General features: G+C 47.6%; 1 protein-coding gene and 1 long non-coding RNA gene across 5 annotated transcripts in view; one reads left to right on the top strand and one right to left on the bottom strand.

Annotated features, from left to right (window-relative positions):
- Window positions 1-499: 499 nt before the first annotated feature.
- LOC309354285 lies at window positions 500-9,558 on the bottom strand. Its single transcript, XR_014162190.1, has 3 exons — window positions 9,441-9,558; window positions 8,667-8,855; window positions 500-2,171 (listed from the first exon to the last, which is right to left on the bottom strand). It is a non-coding gene; the product is annotated as an uncharacterized lncRNA (long non-coding RNA).
- Window positions 5,991-17,452, top strand: part of SPEG (striated muscle enriched protein kinase) — a 110,222-nt gene continuing 98,760 nt past the window's right edge. Inside the window, exon 1 of one of the 4 annotated variants that reach the window (XM_081883781.1) lies at window positions 5,991-7,348. In XM_081883781.1, the coding sequence (XP_081739907.1) occupies window positions 6,925-7,348 (424 nt within the window). In that variant the 5' untranslated portion in view covers window positions 5,991-6,924. Of the gene's footprint in view, window positions 7,349-9,662; window positions 9,770-13,314; window positions 13,364-17,452 lie in introns of those variants that run through there. The other 3 variants (XM_081883782.1, XM_081883787.1, XM_081883786.1) reach the window with 3 other exon arrangements.

Below are 17,452 nucleotides of genomic sequence, written 5' to 3'. Positions count from 1 at the left end.
ATATAGTTGCAAAAACTAATGTGACTTTACTTTTAGTAACACTATTCTGGAAATTCAAGAGCAAATTACAAACTTGTCCACTGGCCTATTGCAGGCCAGTGATTCACGGAAGGCCGTCACTGACCATGAGCTGAAAATATTCAACAAGTATATGTGCATGTATGTGTTTATGCATATATACGGTATATGGAAACATGTGTATGCATATGCTCTCTGTCACACACACACACACACACACACCCCAGCATGGGGCCAGAAGAGCCACAGTTTTAAAATCAATAGATCACCTGGATTTTGAATCAATAAGAGTCCTTGTATCCATAACTCTCATGTCTTGGATCAACATTAATTTGATTATATGAAATACTACAGATGTTGGGATCTGCATGGCTGAGCAGGTAATGTTTAATAATCTCTCATATTCTTTATTAAAATGGGTGTATCTTTTGATGAAGCTTTCTTCCTTCCACTTAATAAGTACATTATATATCTGCCACTTAATAAGTACATTATATATCCGCTATGCACATGAACTAATATATGTACTGACAGCTGTGTTGTCTTCTGGATTGCTAAGCACAAAACGTCCACTTTGTACCCAGGATTTCTACATCTCCCCTCCCAGTCCAATGTTGTGCACAAAGATGTACCACCGGCAACTGTCGGGTGAATTACACAACCGCGCTGGTACCCAAAGAAGAATTCTGAGTTCACACACTTGATATTTGCCTTCCCTGCTCTCTTTTGTTCTCTAGGTATGCCAGCTTTCCATGAATGAACTGCTCCACACTCTGAGGATTTTCACTAGCATCCGTTAAGATGGCAATGGCTCTCTAGGGGTTCAGGCAAGGAGTTTTTCCCAGCCCTACTTGAGATGGGTAGAGATTGAGCCAGGGATGCAAAGCAGAAGATCCACCGCTGAGCGATGACCCTTCTCCATACACCAATGGGCTTTGTCTGCAATGAGAGAAGTGTTGGGGAAATGCAACAGAAGTATAAAATGATACTGCTTTGGTGCAAAGTCAGTTAACCTCCCCACAAACAAATCAAAGTGAATGCTAATTAAATAGCTAACATTTTCTAATATACCTGCAAGCAAATCAGAATGAATGCTCAATAAACAGCTTGTCGGGAAGGGCTGATGTTCTGTGGATTCCCTGTAAACAAAAGGAATGAACCACAGAGAAAGGCTATAAAAGGTCCATCTGGCGACACCCTTAGGCACATTGATCTTTTATGCTGCTGCTTTTCTGTAAGAGATTTGTCATTCTTCCCAGAATTGTTGGTTTATAAGATTAAACACACACACACCCATTTATACTTCTATACTTCCGCACACTGCCTGCATGGGAGAATACTGGGTAATGACACAAACTCTTGTGTGCCTCACACTGTGCATAGGTGTCTTTATTAGGAGCATGTGTGGAAGTGTGGCTTCTTTTCAGAGTAATTGTATCATGTGAACCAGCACGTGGTTCATTGCTCAGGGCTAAAAAAGAATATTTGGCAGTTTTTCGTCCATGATAGAATTGCACAGAAATAGAGAATTGTAGAGTTGGCAGGGTCCCTGAGAGTCATCAAGTCCACCCCCTGCAATCATTGGATCGCTTTATTAGCTAAGCTTCCTTCGCTGGTGCAATAACAGCCCCACCAAACACAAACTCTCATTAGCCACGCATGTAAGCCTGTGATTTCTATCATCTTTATCTAATTTGCCAGAAGGCTCTTTTTCCCCATGTGGAATATCAGCTGCTCTCTGTTAAGAAAAAATAGGAGGGGCGGCTTTGCTCTTAGCATTTCTTGTGGGGGTGTTTGGCATTTTCTGAAGCACTGTTCAGTTTCACCAGAGTTCCCTGGGCCCCACATAGAACCAGAGATGGAGAAATGCATTCATCATTATATTTTTCCTTGCTCTCTCTCTCTCTTTTCATTTGCTACACCATCTTCAAAGGCTTAAAGCCCGAGATGTGCTCATTTCCTTGACAAGGCTCAATAACAACTTTATTATATAGCACCTTTTGAGTATTCAAAGCCCTTCACATACATTAGCTCAGAAATCCTTACAAGTCTACAGTGTAGGGTCCTATTGTTGTCATCCATCTGTCTCAGGAGACAATGGAAGAGTGAGCCATCGAGGGTAAAGTCAAGCTGCTGGAGAGTTACAGCGCCTGCTGTGGAGACCAATATAGGAGAGACATGTTTTATCGCAGGTAGGGAAGACGAAGGCTTTACTGCTATAGATGTACCAGGACATTTCTTCATTCTGTGCTCCTCCCAGCATTCCTTCCTCCTCTTGGCCACTGCTGTGGACGCACAATCTGACTGTCTCAAGGCGCTGTGGTTGTCTGGAAGGGGTGATGTCAGCCTTCATGCCATGTTTGCAGACATCTTTGTAATGCAGAGTTGATCTGCCAACTCAACTCCCCGTAAAGCACCTCCTTGGAGATCCTGCCATCTTCCACTCTGTGGACATGACCAAGGCGGCATAAATGTCATTGAGACAGAAGTGCGAAAATGCTGGAAATGTGGGCTTGGGAGAGCACATCTTTGAGACTCTTGTCCTGCCTTAAAATTCCATTTTTACCATAGTTCTGTTACATTACAAGTGTTGTTACGATCCTGCCAAAGTTTTTAATTGTTTTCAGTGTTCTGCAAGGTAACTTACAAATTTTCCCCATTACTTGTTAAAGTTTTTGTTAGCCTACTGTACAAAAGTAAAATTCACCCTTTGCTTGTGGCCCTGCCCGCCACAGGCATGTGTCCCCCAGAAGGTTGCCCAGGTCAGAATGTGGCCCTCGGGCTGAGAAATATTCCTCGCTCCTGCCCTAAATAGATTGCAGGCAGGGCTTTCACCAAGAACAGAGATGGGAAATCATTCTGCCCCCCTCCAGCAAGTCTCTTTGGCAGAGACAAGGTTCTTTTTGGGCCCAAGCAAATAACTTTTAATGCAAAAGGAGTGCAATGTATTCAAAGGATCTGCCTGATCCAATGCAGCACATCCTTTTTCCTTCTTTCATGAGATCAACTAAACTACCTGGCACAAAGGCAACCGATATCCAGCAGGTGGCAGCATAGTTCAATCCTTCCCTGGGCCTGGCACCAGGCTATGCAATAGTTCTCCACAATGGATTGAATCCCAGAGCAGGAGGAGCCTTAATTTTGATCCTTTGCTTTCATTGCGTTTTATGATTGTTGATTATTGTTATCCATCAATTTCTCTCGGGCTGGTTTTTTACAATTATCCTACATAAGGCTGTGGGCTGCTCCTGGCTCCTCCACCTGTCAGAGCCTTCTGTAGCAAATCATGTAGCTGGAACCTACACTGATTTTACCACTCTGCCAATGTTCCTCCAGTGCAGAGTTTATCCTTCCTGTTTTCTTGGCCCTGGGCTCCCCAGATTTAGCAGATGTCCCCAAATCCTTGAGCCAGCACTATCTGGCTCTGTGCCTCCCCTGTTCTGTCTCTCTCCCTGCCTCCTTTTTCTTGCACTCTCAGGTCTCTGATCTGGCTTCATCGGCCTGTGCATCCATAACCTTCCTCTTCCTTCCTCCCTCCCTCCCTCCCTCCCTCCCCCCTCTTCCCATCCATCTTTACCAGCTCTTGCCAGCCTCCCTCTCTTAATTCATTACGTTTATGTCATGCCCTTCCTCCAAGGAGCTCATAGTGATGTGCATTGTTCTGCCCCCTCCAATTTAATCTGAACAAAAACCCTGGGAGGTAAGCTAGGCTGAAAGATGACAGCTGCCCCAGGTGAGCATTATGGCCGAGTGAGGACTTGCACATTCTCTCCATTCCTTCTGCAACACCCTAATTCTTTTTTTATCTTCCCTGGCTGTGATCTTATTTCTCCTCTCCCCACCCACTCCACAAACACAAAACCAGTGCTATCTTCCTTTCTGCCTCCTGCTACAAACCAGATCATATTACCTCCCACTTTCGCTTCTGGCAGTGGTGTAGTAGTAAATGCTGACATGCAAGAGTCCTGAGTCATTTGTAAACCACCTTGCGATTTCTGGATGAACGGTGGTATAGAAGTTTAATAAATAATAACAATATCAGTCATGATGACGAGGATGATGATAATGACAGACCCCTCCATAGCCACCTACATCCTCAAGAACCCCAAAATGCAGATGTGTTGATCAGTTATTATAGGTGTATATAATCTCTCTCTCTCTCTCTCTCTCTCTCTCTCTCACACACACACACACACACACACACACACACCACACAAAGAGCAGCAGCACACAGCATGATGCTCAGTTTATTAAGATCAGCATGGTTGCACTCAAATGCATAGTTTCCTAGGAGTAAGGAACCCAATGGTACTTATTTCTGACGGCAAAGGTTTAACTCTTAAAACATACTGAGCTTTGACAAAAAATTGTCAGCCACAGCAAACTAAAATGCAATTTTGCAAGGACAATATGTGTTACTGTTTAAACTGCTAGTGTGAAGTAGGAACCCTATCTAAGAAAAGGAAGACCATGTCTAGCATCTAATTTTGTTCTGCTTTCACTTTCTTCTTCTGTGCTAATCTGTTACAAAACTCTAACACCCTGTGTCCACCAATCATCCAGGCACTCTTACATCATTGCCTTGGATTTTGAATAACTTTACAGACAGCTTTTGGAATATTTCAGTGATATCCCTTACAATATCAAATAAGAGTTTAAAGACAATGTGAATGATAAATCCTACTGTTTATGTAGTATGTTTTTAGTGAGATAGTTCATTGGTATTTCAATTTAATTCACTGGGATGCTCATTGTAGACTGATAAAAATCATATTACGGATGTTACGTTATGTTATGTTGTTATGTTATAACATTGTGCAATAAAAAATTCAATATACGGGGAAGTGCAATCTATGGAATTAATGGGCAGAATTTAACATTGCACTGTGATGGACGTTCTCTCTGTGCAAGCATTGCAGCTGGCAAGCTGGAACGATCATCTCCCTCTTCTCCCTGTGCTTTGTTTGTGGGGTCCCCCTACCCGGCAGCCAATTTTGGGGAACATGAGGGTGTGCAGGGGGAGAAGTGGGAAGCCCTGTCGCATGGGGCTCATTGGCTAGGGTTGCCATATTTCAAAAAGTTAAAATCAGGACACCCCAAAAATTGTTGAGCTTTTTTTTACAAAAGCACCAATTTTTCAATTGACTTGCCTAAGATCCAGGACGTATGGCAAAATCCAGGTGTATGGCAGCCCTACATTAGCTGAATCCACCCGCCCAATACCCAGTGTGGCTGGGAAACCCAGTCAGATGGGCGGGGTATAAACAACAATAACAACAACACAACAACAACAACACATATTGCAATGTAATTTAGAAATATTGGAAGCAGATTTAATGAATTTATATAAATTATTAAAGTAAGATTTCGGTGATTTGGGGGTTATATGGCTATGTCTAAATAGTGGTGGGTTATATAGATTAAGAAGAGTGCTATGCATACACGGTTAAGTAAGTGCGAAGCGTTATTAAATGTAGATATGGATTCTGCAGAGGATGTGACAAAACTGTTGCCAAAGGGTTTTCTGTTTTGGAGAGTGGGGGTGGATAATGTTTTGAAATATATGTACTCCAATATTCTTGTGGCCACTGGGCTACATGGGGAAAACACACTTCCAAATTGTCACTATTTTGAGGGTGAGATCCCACCATATAATCAGGTTGCACCATCAGAGTGAATAGGGAGCTCTTGCACCACAAACCCATTTCCCCAAGATTGGACTTTTTTTACAGCAGGGGAAGTGGCTGGGGGAAATGCACTGGAACACGTGTGGGACCAAATGCCAGTGATAGCCATCAACCTAGATGGCTTTAAAAGAAGAATAGACAAATTCAGGGAGGAAAGCGCTGAGGGCTGCCAGCCATGTCGGCTATGTTGTGCCTCCACAGCTGGAGGCAGCAGTGCTTCCAAATGCTAGTTGCTGGAGACCACAGCGGAGGAGAGAGCACTCCTGCGCTTGGATCCTGCTTGCACTTTCACCACAGTGGTTGGCCACTGTGAGAACAGGAAGCTGGACCAGGCGGGTCACTGGCCTGATCCAGCCGGGCTCTGCTTCTGTTCGTAAATCAGGACAAACGCTCACAGAGCAGGCTGGGCCTGGAAGCTCCCATTGTCTCCCCAGCCAGTCTTCCAGGTGTCCCCAGCACAGTTTGCGTAGGGACAGGTAAGGGAGGACTGGGCCTGAAAAGCCCCCAAGGCCTTAATATGGAAAGCCCCATCCTCCCATGTCTATCTTTGCAAGGAAAGCTAAGCCGCCCCAGTCATGCGCTCTGCTCTTCTCAGCTTGGGTCAAGGAATGTGACACATCAGATGGCAGCTGCTATTTGGGAGGAGGAGGAGCAGGGGGAGACGGGGGGGGGCATGTTGGAAACTGCATAGGGGCTGGGGACTCATTAGTCCTGGGCTCCACAGAAAAGAAAAAATAGGGGGATCCTTTGGGATAGGGGAGGCACCAAGTCTGCTAAGAGGTAGGGAAAGTTTTAGGAGTTGTGGGTTGGGGAGAAGTGAGTGCTGGTGAGCAAACTCAGGAGGGCCGTCTCAGCCTGCACCAACCAGCCCGGCTCTCTTGAAGTGCTGGGATGGGCTGGCTGCAACCTGAGAGCATCCTAAAAATAACCCCCTGCCCGGCAGAGGAATGACCTTCTGGGACTTTGTCCGGCTGGGTGGGCAGGCACCTGGGGCTGCGGTGTCCATGCCCCCTGGCAGGTACCCAGCAGCCGGGGGTGGGAGGTCACACGCGCGCAGAGGGTGAACATCAAGCAAGGGAGACGGCTGCTTGGGGAGCGCTGCCAGGGCCCAGGTGGCCGGTGGGATTCCCAGCCTGCTAGAAGAGGGGCTTTTGTTATGGACTAGATCTGCAAGCCCAGGCAGTACTCGACGCGACAGGTGTGCAGGCCCCACCGAGCCATGCAGAGATCTCAGGGGCAGAGCAACCTCCATCCGGCTGGGGGGACGGGACGGGGCTCAGGGAGAGCCCCCCCAAGCCCTGCCATCCCCCCCAAAAGAGCCAAAGTTGCGACGACTGAGCAGGGAAGCCCTGCTGCTGCTGCGCCGGTCTTCCTGCAGGAGCTGACGGACACAACGGTCAGCATCGGCCACAGCATCCTGCTGAAGGTTGTGGTGGCAGGCAGCCCCCAGCCGCACCTGAGCTGGTACAAGGAGAAAGTGCCCATCGCATCCACCAAGGAGCAGGACGGCCAAGAGGAGGAGTATGGCAGCCTCCGGATCTGCAGCTGCAAAGCAGCCGACGCCGGGGTCTACAAATGCATGGCCAAGAATGAACATGGCGAAGCGGTCAGCAGCGCCACCGTGACTGTCGCAGATATGGAAGGTACGGGCAAAGTGAGAGGTGGTGGTGGTGGTGGGCAAAGGTGCTCTGCCTGGTCTCTGTACCGGCAGCAAGAAGGTTTGTGAAAGGATCCATGATTGCTGCTCTTCTCAGAGATGGGTGGCTCCAGGTCTTCAGACCTGTTGAGGGTTAAACCACAGCTAGGGCTTCTCCCTCTTTCCAGCGCAGCCCTAGAAGTGGTGAAATTATGCCTCAGACCATTCACAGAGTGAGTCAACACAGCAGTTTCCAAGAAATGCCTCTGGGATTAGTGGTGCAAGGGGTCCACTCTGGTTGTTGGCTCTTGGGCAGGCTTGAGCCCCTGCACCTCTTTAGAAGTGTATCAGAGGCATGGAACAGCCCTCTGCCGCAGGTAGAGGCATTGCAGGAAGAATGGGGGCTTCCTGCAGGCCGTGTTGAAGACTTGTCGCCCCGTAAACACCTGGGCCTTTTTCATTGGATAGAACTGGGCAAAGAAGTGCTGTAGCAGCAGCAGCTAGTAGATAGATAGATAGATAGATAGATAGATAGATAGATAGATAGATAGATAGACAGACAGACAGGCAGGCAGGCAAATATTAGGACTAAATTTGAAGCAGGAGCCCCAGAATCTGTGCACTCCTCATTCTTTTTGTCATCGCTGGGGTGCAAATTAAACATAAGGAAGTAAGTGTCTCTGAGCACATACAGAGCGGCAATCCCTATTTACAGAAGGGCCATAGTTCAGAGGAACTGCACTTGCTTTGCATGCATAAGGTATCTCTATGTAGGAAAGCCCAGCATGAAATCCTGAAGAGCTGCTGCCAATCAGTGTAGACAATACTGAGCAAGTCACTGGCCTGACTTGTTATAAGGCAGCTCCATGTCGTTCCTAATAACCACAGCTTTCTCTTACATGTCTGCGATAAGGCTTCCCAGCAGCTCTGAATCTGGCTGCTGGTGGAATTTTGATGTTGAAATTAGGTAGCAGACCCCTGGAGGACCTATTAGGGTGCTTTGAAACCTTGCAGGAGAATTCAGCTTGTGGCGCAGATAGTATCAAAGGCTGTGTTTTTAACTGCAAAGCAAACCTGGCAAAGATAAGGGGCTCTAGACATACACATCCTTCCTACCCACTACGTGAGCACAGCAATCCGTAGCATCTGAAAGCTGAGTCCTTTCAGGAAATTAAAAATGCCTCACACTCTGCCGGCACCCTGCCACGTAGGTTGCTTCTGGCACCATCTTCTGAATCATCCTTCCCTCCCAGCATCCTCCATAAACTTAATATGATCTGTGGTTCTGCAGTGGTGCTGGGTGCGCAATAGAAGCTGAAGATTACCAACCGAAGATTCCTTCATCGCGGCTTGCGTCAGAGATAGGGGAAGGTGGTGGTTTGGGTTAAAGTGGGCCCACTGGGAAGGTGGCGGCAGTACATAGGCCAGGACTGGCATGTGCAGAGGCAATACATCCTGTTTTTGCATCGCAGTTCTGTGATCTCTGCTCAGATTCCGGGTTAAAGTTGGGCTTACTGGGTTAGAAAACACAGAGAAAACACCCTTTTCCCTTTAACGGTATTAAGAGAGGCGTAGAAGGGAAAACACTGCTAGGTGTGGTTCATTTTTCTGAATCGGCGTCAAGGACAGGAGAGGCAGAGAGAAACTCTTTCAGGCTTGGCAACTCTGCTGTTGTTGTGTTAGGGAGGCTCCTGCCATCTTTGCAGCCTTGGGGTCCCCACATTTCTGAAAAATCCCATATTTGTGTTACAAACGCATTTGGCGCCACCTCTGGGTTGTGTTCTCTGAGCATCGTCCAAACCACCAGAGAATCACATGGCAGCTGTTCCTCTTGGGGAATTGTTGGCACTGGCACCCATTTTGTCAGGGAGGTGAAGGGCATAACCTGGATGGATACAGATACATCTGGGCCAGGGGAAAAACAACCCTGGCCCTAATATGGCCCAAAAGTTTCACGGGGAATGTGTGGACGGCAGCTTTGTAAATTTACCCCCCTCCCCCCCATCCCTTGCCCTGTTCCACATTCAGTGTCTGCAGAGGAAACAAATATGTTCAAATCCTCAAGCTTTGTATAATTTAAACAGCCTGGGGAGGCCTACCTTCTTCCTGGGCCTCCTTTGTTAGACACAGGGCCGGAATGAGCATCTGGAACACTTGGGTAAATGCCAAGCTAAAAAGGCCATGGTAGGATCTGCCCAATGGTAGGATCAAGCCCACTTGCTTGCCTATTTCCTCCTCTGTGAGCTTCCCTGAGTCTGGGAAGCCACCGGCCATGTTAAACTGCCCAAAATGCACCAGTCCACTCCAAGGCATTGTGGGAAATTCAATATGGCAAGGGATTCCTCAGAGCCAGGTAAGCTGCAGCTTAAGGAGACAACTGACCAGGGGTGGGGATGATGGCACCCAACTTCGCAGCTGGCCTGGATAGGTGAGTAGCAAATGTTTTGTAACAAGGCCTAACGGTTTCGGTTCCAGAGATACTGGTAACAGAGAAGAATCATAGAGGAGTTCAGTGCTACCTGGTTGAGGCAGCCATTTTTCTTATGCTGTAGGGTTCCCCACTCACCACCATATAATATGATGTGAGGCTAACCGAGCATAATGTTGCTTTCCTCCATCTAAGAGGGAAGGATCGCATGGATTAGGCCTCAGGGTGGAAGGCTCCTCTCTAATGTTACCTTATGTGCTTGGTGATGGAGGGTATGAAACCTTTTCCTCCCTCACAGGGAGACAACTCCTGCCCACAAAGTTGCTGCTCCTCTGGCTCCCACCCATTATGTTCATTTGTTTGTGAACTTGAATGCAGTGTGCAAGGAACAAATGAATGGTTCTTATGGGGAAGAACCTACAGCAGGGAAGGGGAACCTGTCGTCCTCCAGACACTGTGACTATTATTCCCATCAGTCCTAGCCAGTACAGCCAATGCCCAGGGTTAACGGGAATTGTAGGCTAGCAGCCTCTTGGAGGGCTATAGATCCCCCCCCCAAGTCACTGTTTCTCTTAACGCAATGTAGGTTTGCAATGCAGATTTAAGGCTGCTCTGCTGCCACTGGAGGAAGGAATTTACTTTGCTTACAGGACAGCTGGGCACACTGCAGACCCCAGGGCTGGTGAGATTCTGCCCACCCACCATCCACATCTCTACATACAATTTGGCATATAGTTGTTGGTTGTTGTTTGCAAATGTGTGTCATGGGCCTGTGCCCTGAGTCTTTTAAATACCGCCTAGCAGTTGCAAGTTGCATGAGGTGGAATGCATGAAGTGAAGGTGGTGCTGCCACTCGGCAGGACCAAGGTGGGGTGGGGTGAGGTGGATTGATGGTGGTGGCAGGCATAAGTGTGCACACACCTGGACCCACAGCTGTCAACTTGGGACATGCCTACCCCTGCTGCTGCCCTGCCACATCCTGGTCCCAGCAAGCAGCATAGAATCATAGAATTGGAAGGGTCATCTTGTTCAATCCTCTGCAATGCAGGAAGATTTTGCCCAACACGGGGTTCAAACCCACAACCCTGAGCTTCTCATGTTCTACCAGTTGAGCTATTCCAGTGGCCCATTCCATTTCATTATCACAAGCCAACGAGACTGGCAGCTTGATCTTACTTCAGTACTCACAGCACCCTCCCCTGCACCGCAGGGCATTAGGCAGGCAGTGGTGGCTGCTGTCTATTGGGACTGGCAAGGTGTAATGCAGGAGGCCTGCAGTAGGTGGAGCTAGAGCCAATGACAGGCAGAGCCAGTTAATTCTGTTTTGGACTCCATCTGCTGAGGTGGAGGTGGTCGCCTCCACCTACAAGGGGCAACCATAAGACCAATGAAGAGGATGGCGATAGCCAGACCCCTGGACTGGTTGCAAGTAAACGCAGGCGAGTGCGAGCTTGTTAAGGGCAGGCTGAAGTTGGTGGGGGCAGTTGCCCATTTGACCTAATCATGGACCGGCTTCCACTGGCACCAGGCTAGCTTTTGGGTGCAGGGCAGGATGCAAGGTACACACAGCTCCAATACTTAACCTCTGCTCCATGCCCTCAGCATCCACTGCTTGGGTAAACCACCCCACTCTGCCCACATCTGATTCGCAAAGTTAGAAGTTGCCCTTTCCTGCCTATTTTCCTTAAGAACTATCATTGTTCAGTGTAGAAGTAGTAATGTAGACCTAGGTGGTGTGGCGCAATAGGTCTGTGCATCTGGCTATTAACCAGAAGGCTGGCAGTTCAAGCCCACCCAGGGATGGCTGTGGGCTGTGGGAGACATAGGAAGCTGCCTTCGACCAGGGCAGGCTATTTGTCCACCCAGCCTGTCTATGTCTGATAATGACTCAGGGTCTCAGATGGAGGCCCTTCCACCACTACCTACCCCCTGATCCTTTCCGATGGTGATGTCAGGGCCTGGACCTAGGACCTTTTGCATGCAAACCAGGTGTCCTGCCATGGAGCTGTGAGGCCTCCTCTTGATTCAAGCCACATAAACAAGATCACTGCCTGCGTTGAAATTCAAGCCATGGCCTGCTTGGCTCCAGCTGACACTCCTCACCACACTGCTACGCCACCTCTATTCAACGTGGCCAATACCTTATTGGAGTTTTCAGCCAAAGTCCCTCTCTGGAGCCTGGTTTTAATTTTTATTTTAAGCCAGCCCATTGTGTCCTTGCTATGTGCACCCTTCTCCTTCGGCCCCTTCCCTTTGGCAGTCATCAACAGTGCTCTCATTCCATTGCCCTTCGCTCTCCTCCTCCTGCAGCCTTTCCGCACTAACTCCTCATTTGCCAAGGACTCACCTGGTCCTTTTCATCTCTCTCTCTCTCTTTCTGACTTGGTGCCCAGCCTTTTTGTATCCATGCTGCAGTGCCATCCTTGGGGACAAACCTTGCAAGAACACCTAGTCCTGTGCTCTGCTCTGCCTTGCCAACCTTCACAGGTGCTGACTTCAAGGCTGATTAGCTTAACAAGGGCGGCAGGGAGGGGTTGGCATGCTGGCACGACTGTCCCCTTCATAATTATGGGATTGAGGGCCCACTTCCAGTGCCCCCATACGTGGGACAAGACTGCATCATGGCTCTGCAGGAGCAGAGAAGAAAACGTAGCAGCGAACAACATTGCTGGTGAAGCTCAGAGTTTCTGTGCCAGGTGATGATTGATCTCCTGGTACCTTTGCCATTGTCCTACGCAGTTATACTGGGTGGGTGGAGATCCCGCATCTGAGATAGTTACTCTTTTAAGGAGGGTGACATGGGGACCTGATTTTTTCAGGTGTCAGCACTGGGACAGCATTTTTTGGGAGCACAGCATCATAGGCAAGTCATTTGCCTGCCTCAAGAGGCTCTATGGAAAGAAGAGGTTTGAAACTGGACAGCTGCCAGGCTGTGGACCACAGCCAGCACAATAAACTGTGCAGGTATTTGCCTGGAAGCAAAGTATCAAAGCCACAATGCTTTAACAAACCCGTATGCACGTTTGCAAATGCATACATATCTATGCACTTGTATTTTCTGGCTAGCCATCTTTATTTGTTCAAATGTACATGTGAAAACAGGGACAGAAGGGCAGAAAAGGGGCCTTAGGTTGCATTAGAACAGGTGCCAAGTTCTCATTTGGAAAAAAGTGCCTCTGTCTTTCAGTGTTCTGAGGCACCAAAACAGGATGCAGCTGCAGGGCCTTCTGCCCTTTTCCCTCCGCGACCCCCATTGCCTATGCCCTGCTCTTCCCTTTCTTGATGTGAGGTAGAATTAGGGTTGAAGCAAATGTGGAAGATCTGTGTGACTAGGTATCTCATGCTTTCCCTTTAAAGCAAATGTGTATGTACAGGGGTATGTACACATGCACACATGCATAGTCTGACTGGAGCAGTTTTAATGCTCCCCCTCCCACTGTTTCCCCAGCCTAATGACTCCTCAAAACCCGTAATTGACTCTACAGGGTGGGGGAGGCACCCAATCGACCAGGGATTGCTGTAGCAGCAGATTTTCAGCATTGGCCGGGATTGGACCTTTGATGTCCCTGCCAACTCCACGATTCCATCATACAGGTACTTGCCTTGTTTCCTTCTGTAGCAAGGGAGGGGGTGAGGTACATATGGGAAATAAGACAATGGAAGAGCTTAAAGATCCCCACCACTGCGCTGATTGAAAACAGTCCCCCACCTAGCTGTATTAAAGAGGGTGTGCGTGGAGTGGGAGATCCAATTTCAGATCCTTCTCGCCACAGGTGAGAAGATGATCAGTAGGGGAATCCTGTGAGAGGTACCATGGTTGGCACCTGTCTCAAGCATCTTAAGGCAAGTTTTCTGGCCAAATGGAAGCTGGTTTGAGGAAAAAGTGCTTTGAGCTAGAGGATTCATAGGGCTTGTGGCTAAGGTCTTGTAAGTGCGGCTTCACAAACTAGCAGTCGGAGTACAGTGGAGGCAGAGTAATATGAACATGCTCTCAGAAAGGAGGAGAAGGAGCTGGATCTTCAGAGAGTTGGGCCAAGACATTTGCTGAAAAGATGAGACATGGGGCTCACTCACACATTTGCTTGACCCGTATTTTGACTGTATTGTGTATTGATCACTTCTCCCAGCTCGGAGTGCGTTTCTCATTGTTCTGAAGCTATGCTTTGCGAAAATCCAATCTTGCCCGCTGAAGTGGATCTTATCAGATGCATAGAAAATCTGAAGATTTTGCTTAACTGAGCTTCAGTTCAGCAGCTAAGGTAGGATTTTAACAAAGAACAGCTGTGGAAGAATGAGAAAAGCTTTTATACCTGAGAGAATTGATTAGTACACAAGATGGTCTATATATGAGTCAAGTGATAGTGTGAATAAGTCAGATCATAAGGGGGGGGGGGGGGAGAGATAAGACTACCATATAGTGAATGTGAGGCTAGTATGGCTAAGGAGCAAAGTCTATAAGGTGCAAGAAGTCTGCACTCTGCTAAAGAATGGAAAGATTATTTAAAGACCAAAAGGAGAGTGACCAATGTCTAATCCACAATGGGTGGAGCAAGACTAAGTGCCAGTAAAACTACCTGGGCAGCCTATTTATGTTGTCCCCCTCCAGGAATGTGGTGAGTCCTCAGATCCTCGGCTTTGAGTTCTCCACACCTGCTTGTTCTGAGGCTTTGACATGAATCACTCACCCACTCTCTCTGCAACAAGAGAGCTGCTAATTGTGAGGAGAAAGTTGAGATTTGCAGGTTTCAGAAAAGGTAGGTCTATTCCATGGTAGGCATGGTGTGCTTTTCTAAGCAGAGACCCCCTCAATTGCTTGGGGACAATTAACACCAGAATAATGAAAACAATGGAATAATCCAGTCTAATTAGTGTTTCGGTCAAAAGTTTGGTGCTGATACAGATCATGATAAAAGTGTTGTAGGCGCCAGCACAAAATGACTGCCAGAAGCAGGGGGGCAGGGGAGTGGCAGCCTTCACAGAAAAGCATTGAGTTTAATCCAGTGTAGGTCATGCCTACTCTAGGGCAAACTGAGACAGTGGGCCTCTCTCTTCGGAAGGTAATGTAGAATGACCATGTGAAAAAGAGAACAGGACAGTGTGGAGGATTCCCTGGTCCTGAATGGGGTAACTGTGCCCCTGAAGGACCAGGTGCGCAGCCTGGGAGTCATTTTGGACTCACAGCTGTCCATGGAGGCACAGGTTAACTCTGTGTCCAGGGCAGCTGTCTACCAGCTCCACCTGGTACGCAGGCTAAGACCCTACCTCCCCGCGGACTGTCTCGCCAGAGTGGTGCATGCTCTAGTTATCTCACGCTTGGACTACTGCAACGCGCTCTACGTGGGGCTACCTTTGAAGGTGACCCGGAAACTGCAATTAATCCAGAATGCGGCAGCTAGACTGGTGACTGGGAGTGGCCGCCGGGACCACATAACACCGGTTCTGAGAGATCTGCATTGGCTCCCAGTACGTTTCCGAGCATGATTCAAAGTGTTGGTGCTGACCTTTAAAGCCCTAAACGGCCTCGGTCCTGTATACCTGAAGGAGCGTCTCCACCCCCATCGTTCAGCCCGGACACTGAGATCCGGCGCCGAGGGTCTTCTGCCGGTTCCCTCATTGCAAGAAGTGAGGCTACAGGGAACCAGACAGAGGGCCTTCTCGGTAGTGGCGCCCGCCCTGTGGAACGCCCTCCCATCAGATGTCAAAGAGATAATGAATTACCTGACATTCAGAAGACATCTTAAGGCAGCCCTGTTCAGGGAAGTTTTTAATATGTAATGCTGTACTGTTTTTAACACTGATTGGGAGCCGCCCAGAGTGGCTGGGGAAACTCAGCCAGATGGGCGGGGTATAAATAATAAATTATTATTATATTATTATTATTTAACATTTAACTTGTCAATCCAGCTACACCTGTTGAAATTCCCTATGCCTATTTAAGGTGTAAGAGCCCCACCCTCTTTTGCATCTGGCCACTCTGGCATCATGTGATGTTGGAAAATCCAGTGCTTGCTTTTAAATCCCAGTCTCCTGCTTCCTGATTTGCCCTTATGGATAAACCAACAAGAGTGATTGACAGGGCAATTCTATATATGCGTGTTTTCAGAAGTAAGTCCCTTTGAGTTCAGTGGTGCTTACTCTTGGTTGGGGAGGCATAGGATTGCAAAATATCTGTAATCAACCAATTTGAGCTCTGCTTTGTGGGTAATAGCACCAGCCACACCATCCATTAAGTTACATTCAGTGGACATTTAAAGCACATGACTATTATTATTAATTTATTGTTTAGGCACCTTCTAAACAACTGTCCCAAGGTGAAATCCACTGAAGATAATTCACAACACAAATAAAGGAAATACATTTAAAGCAAAACTAAAACTTCCTCCAAAGAATCCTGGGAACTGTAGTTTTGCCCTCAAGGAGCTACCATTCTTCACACCCTTAACAAACTACAGTTCCCAGGATTCTTTGGGGGAAAGCTATGTTCTTTAAACGTGTATTGAATGTGCTTTAAGTGTATGGTGTGGCTCTGCCTGAGTTTACCCTGTTCCCTTGCTGACCAATAACCCCCACCAAACTGTCACTAGAGAATTAAAAGGAAAAATTGGAGGGGTACGAGGTGACAAACTTTCCTTTTTCACCAGAAGGGCCTATCTAACAGAACAGTAAAGGTAAAGGTAGTGGGACCCCTGACCATTAGGTCCAGTCGTGACTGACTCTGGGGTTGCGGCGCTCATCTCGCTTTACAGGCCGAGGGAGCCGGCGTATAGCTTCCAGGTCATGTGGCCAGCATGACTAAGCCACTTCTGGCAAACCAGAGAAGCGCACGGAAACACTGTTTACCTTCCCGCCAGAGCGGTACCTATTTATCTACTTGCACTTTGGCGTGCTTTTGAACTGCTAGGTTGGCAGAACAGTAGAACTCAGTAAATGTGTACCCCAATGGGTGTGTGTTTGTGCATGACCAGGATGTAGGGATCGGGTTGGGGAAGAACATGTGTTTATGTTGTAGCCTTATTTGAGTTCACCGATTGGGTCTGCGTTGCTCCGGGACAGGAGGAAGGAAGTCAAATGACACCGAGGTTGATTCAAAGAAAGAGTTTATTCTGCTCTCCGGATAGCAGAAGGCATTTCTTCAATGTGTGGATATCCTGGCATATGTACACTGTAATTTTGTGCAAGAGTGAGCAAGTTGTGTGTGCATGTGTTGAAGAAAGGATTAGGTATAATGAAAAAGAGGTGGTGGGTTTGTTGCCGTTTCTCTTACCAAATTTGTGTGTGTGAAGATTCCCAAAAGTAACATCCTCTGCCCTTAGAGGCCATGTTTCCTAATCCTAAATGTGTATGGGCTTGTTATAATTATTTAATATATGAAAGATGCCATATATGCTATTTCACATCCCATTGCAGACTGTATTCCAGTGTTGACCCATGCTGGCAGTCTCTACATTCTTCTCGGTTAAACAATTTTTTTTTTATTTTAGTACCCAGGACTAGCTGCCTAGACAGGAGATTAGGGTTAGCTCTTCTTTGATCTGCTTTTCCATGCTACAAACACGGATAGGCTTCCCACACGCCTTAGATTATCATTGATCCTCTCTGCACCTGCTGTGCTTAATCACTTTTCTTTGTTTCATATGGTTCGTACTGTTAAATGCCAACTCAGCCTCTGAGCAGTAAGAGACT

This window comes from Podarcis melisellensis (assembly GCF_964234715.1).
Source record: "Podarcis melisellensis genome assembly, chromosome: 1".
NCBI classification, from domain to species: Eukaryota; Metazoa; Chordata; class Lepidosauria; order Squamata; family Lacertidae; genus Podarcis; species Podarcis melisellensis.
Note: the sequence above shows the minus strand (reverse complement) of the source record. Positions and strands in the feature narration are given on the sequence as shown.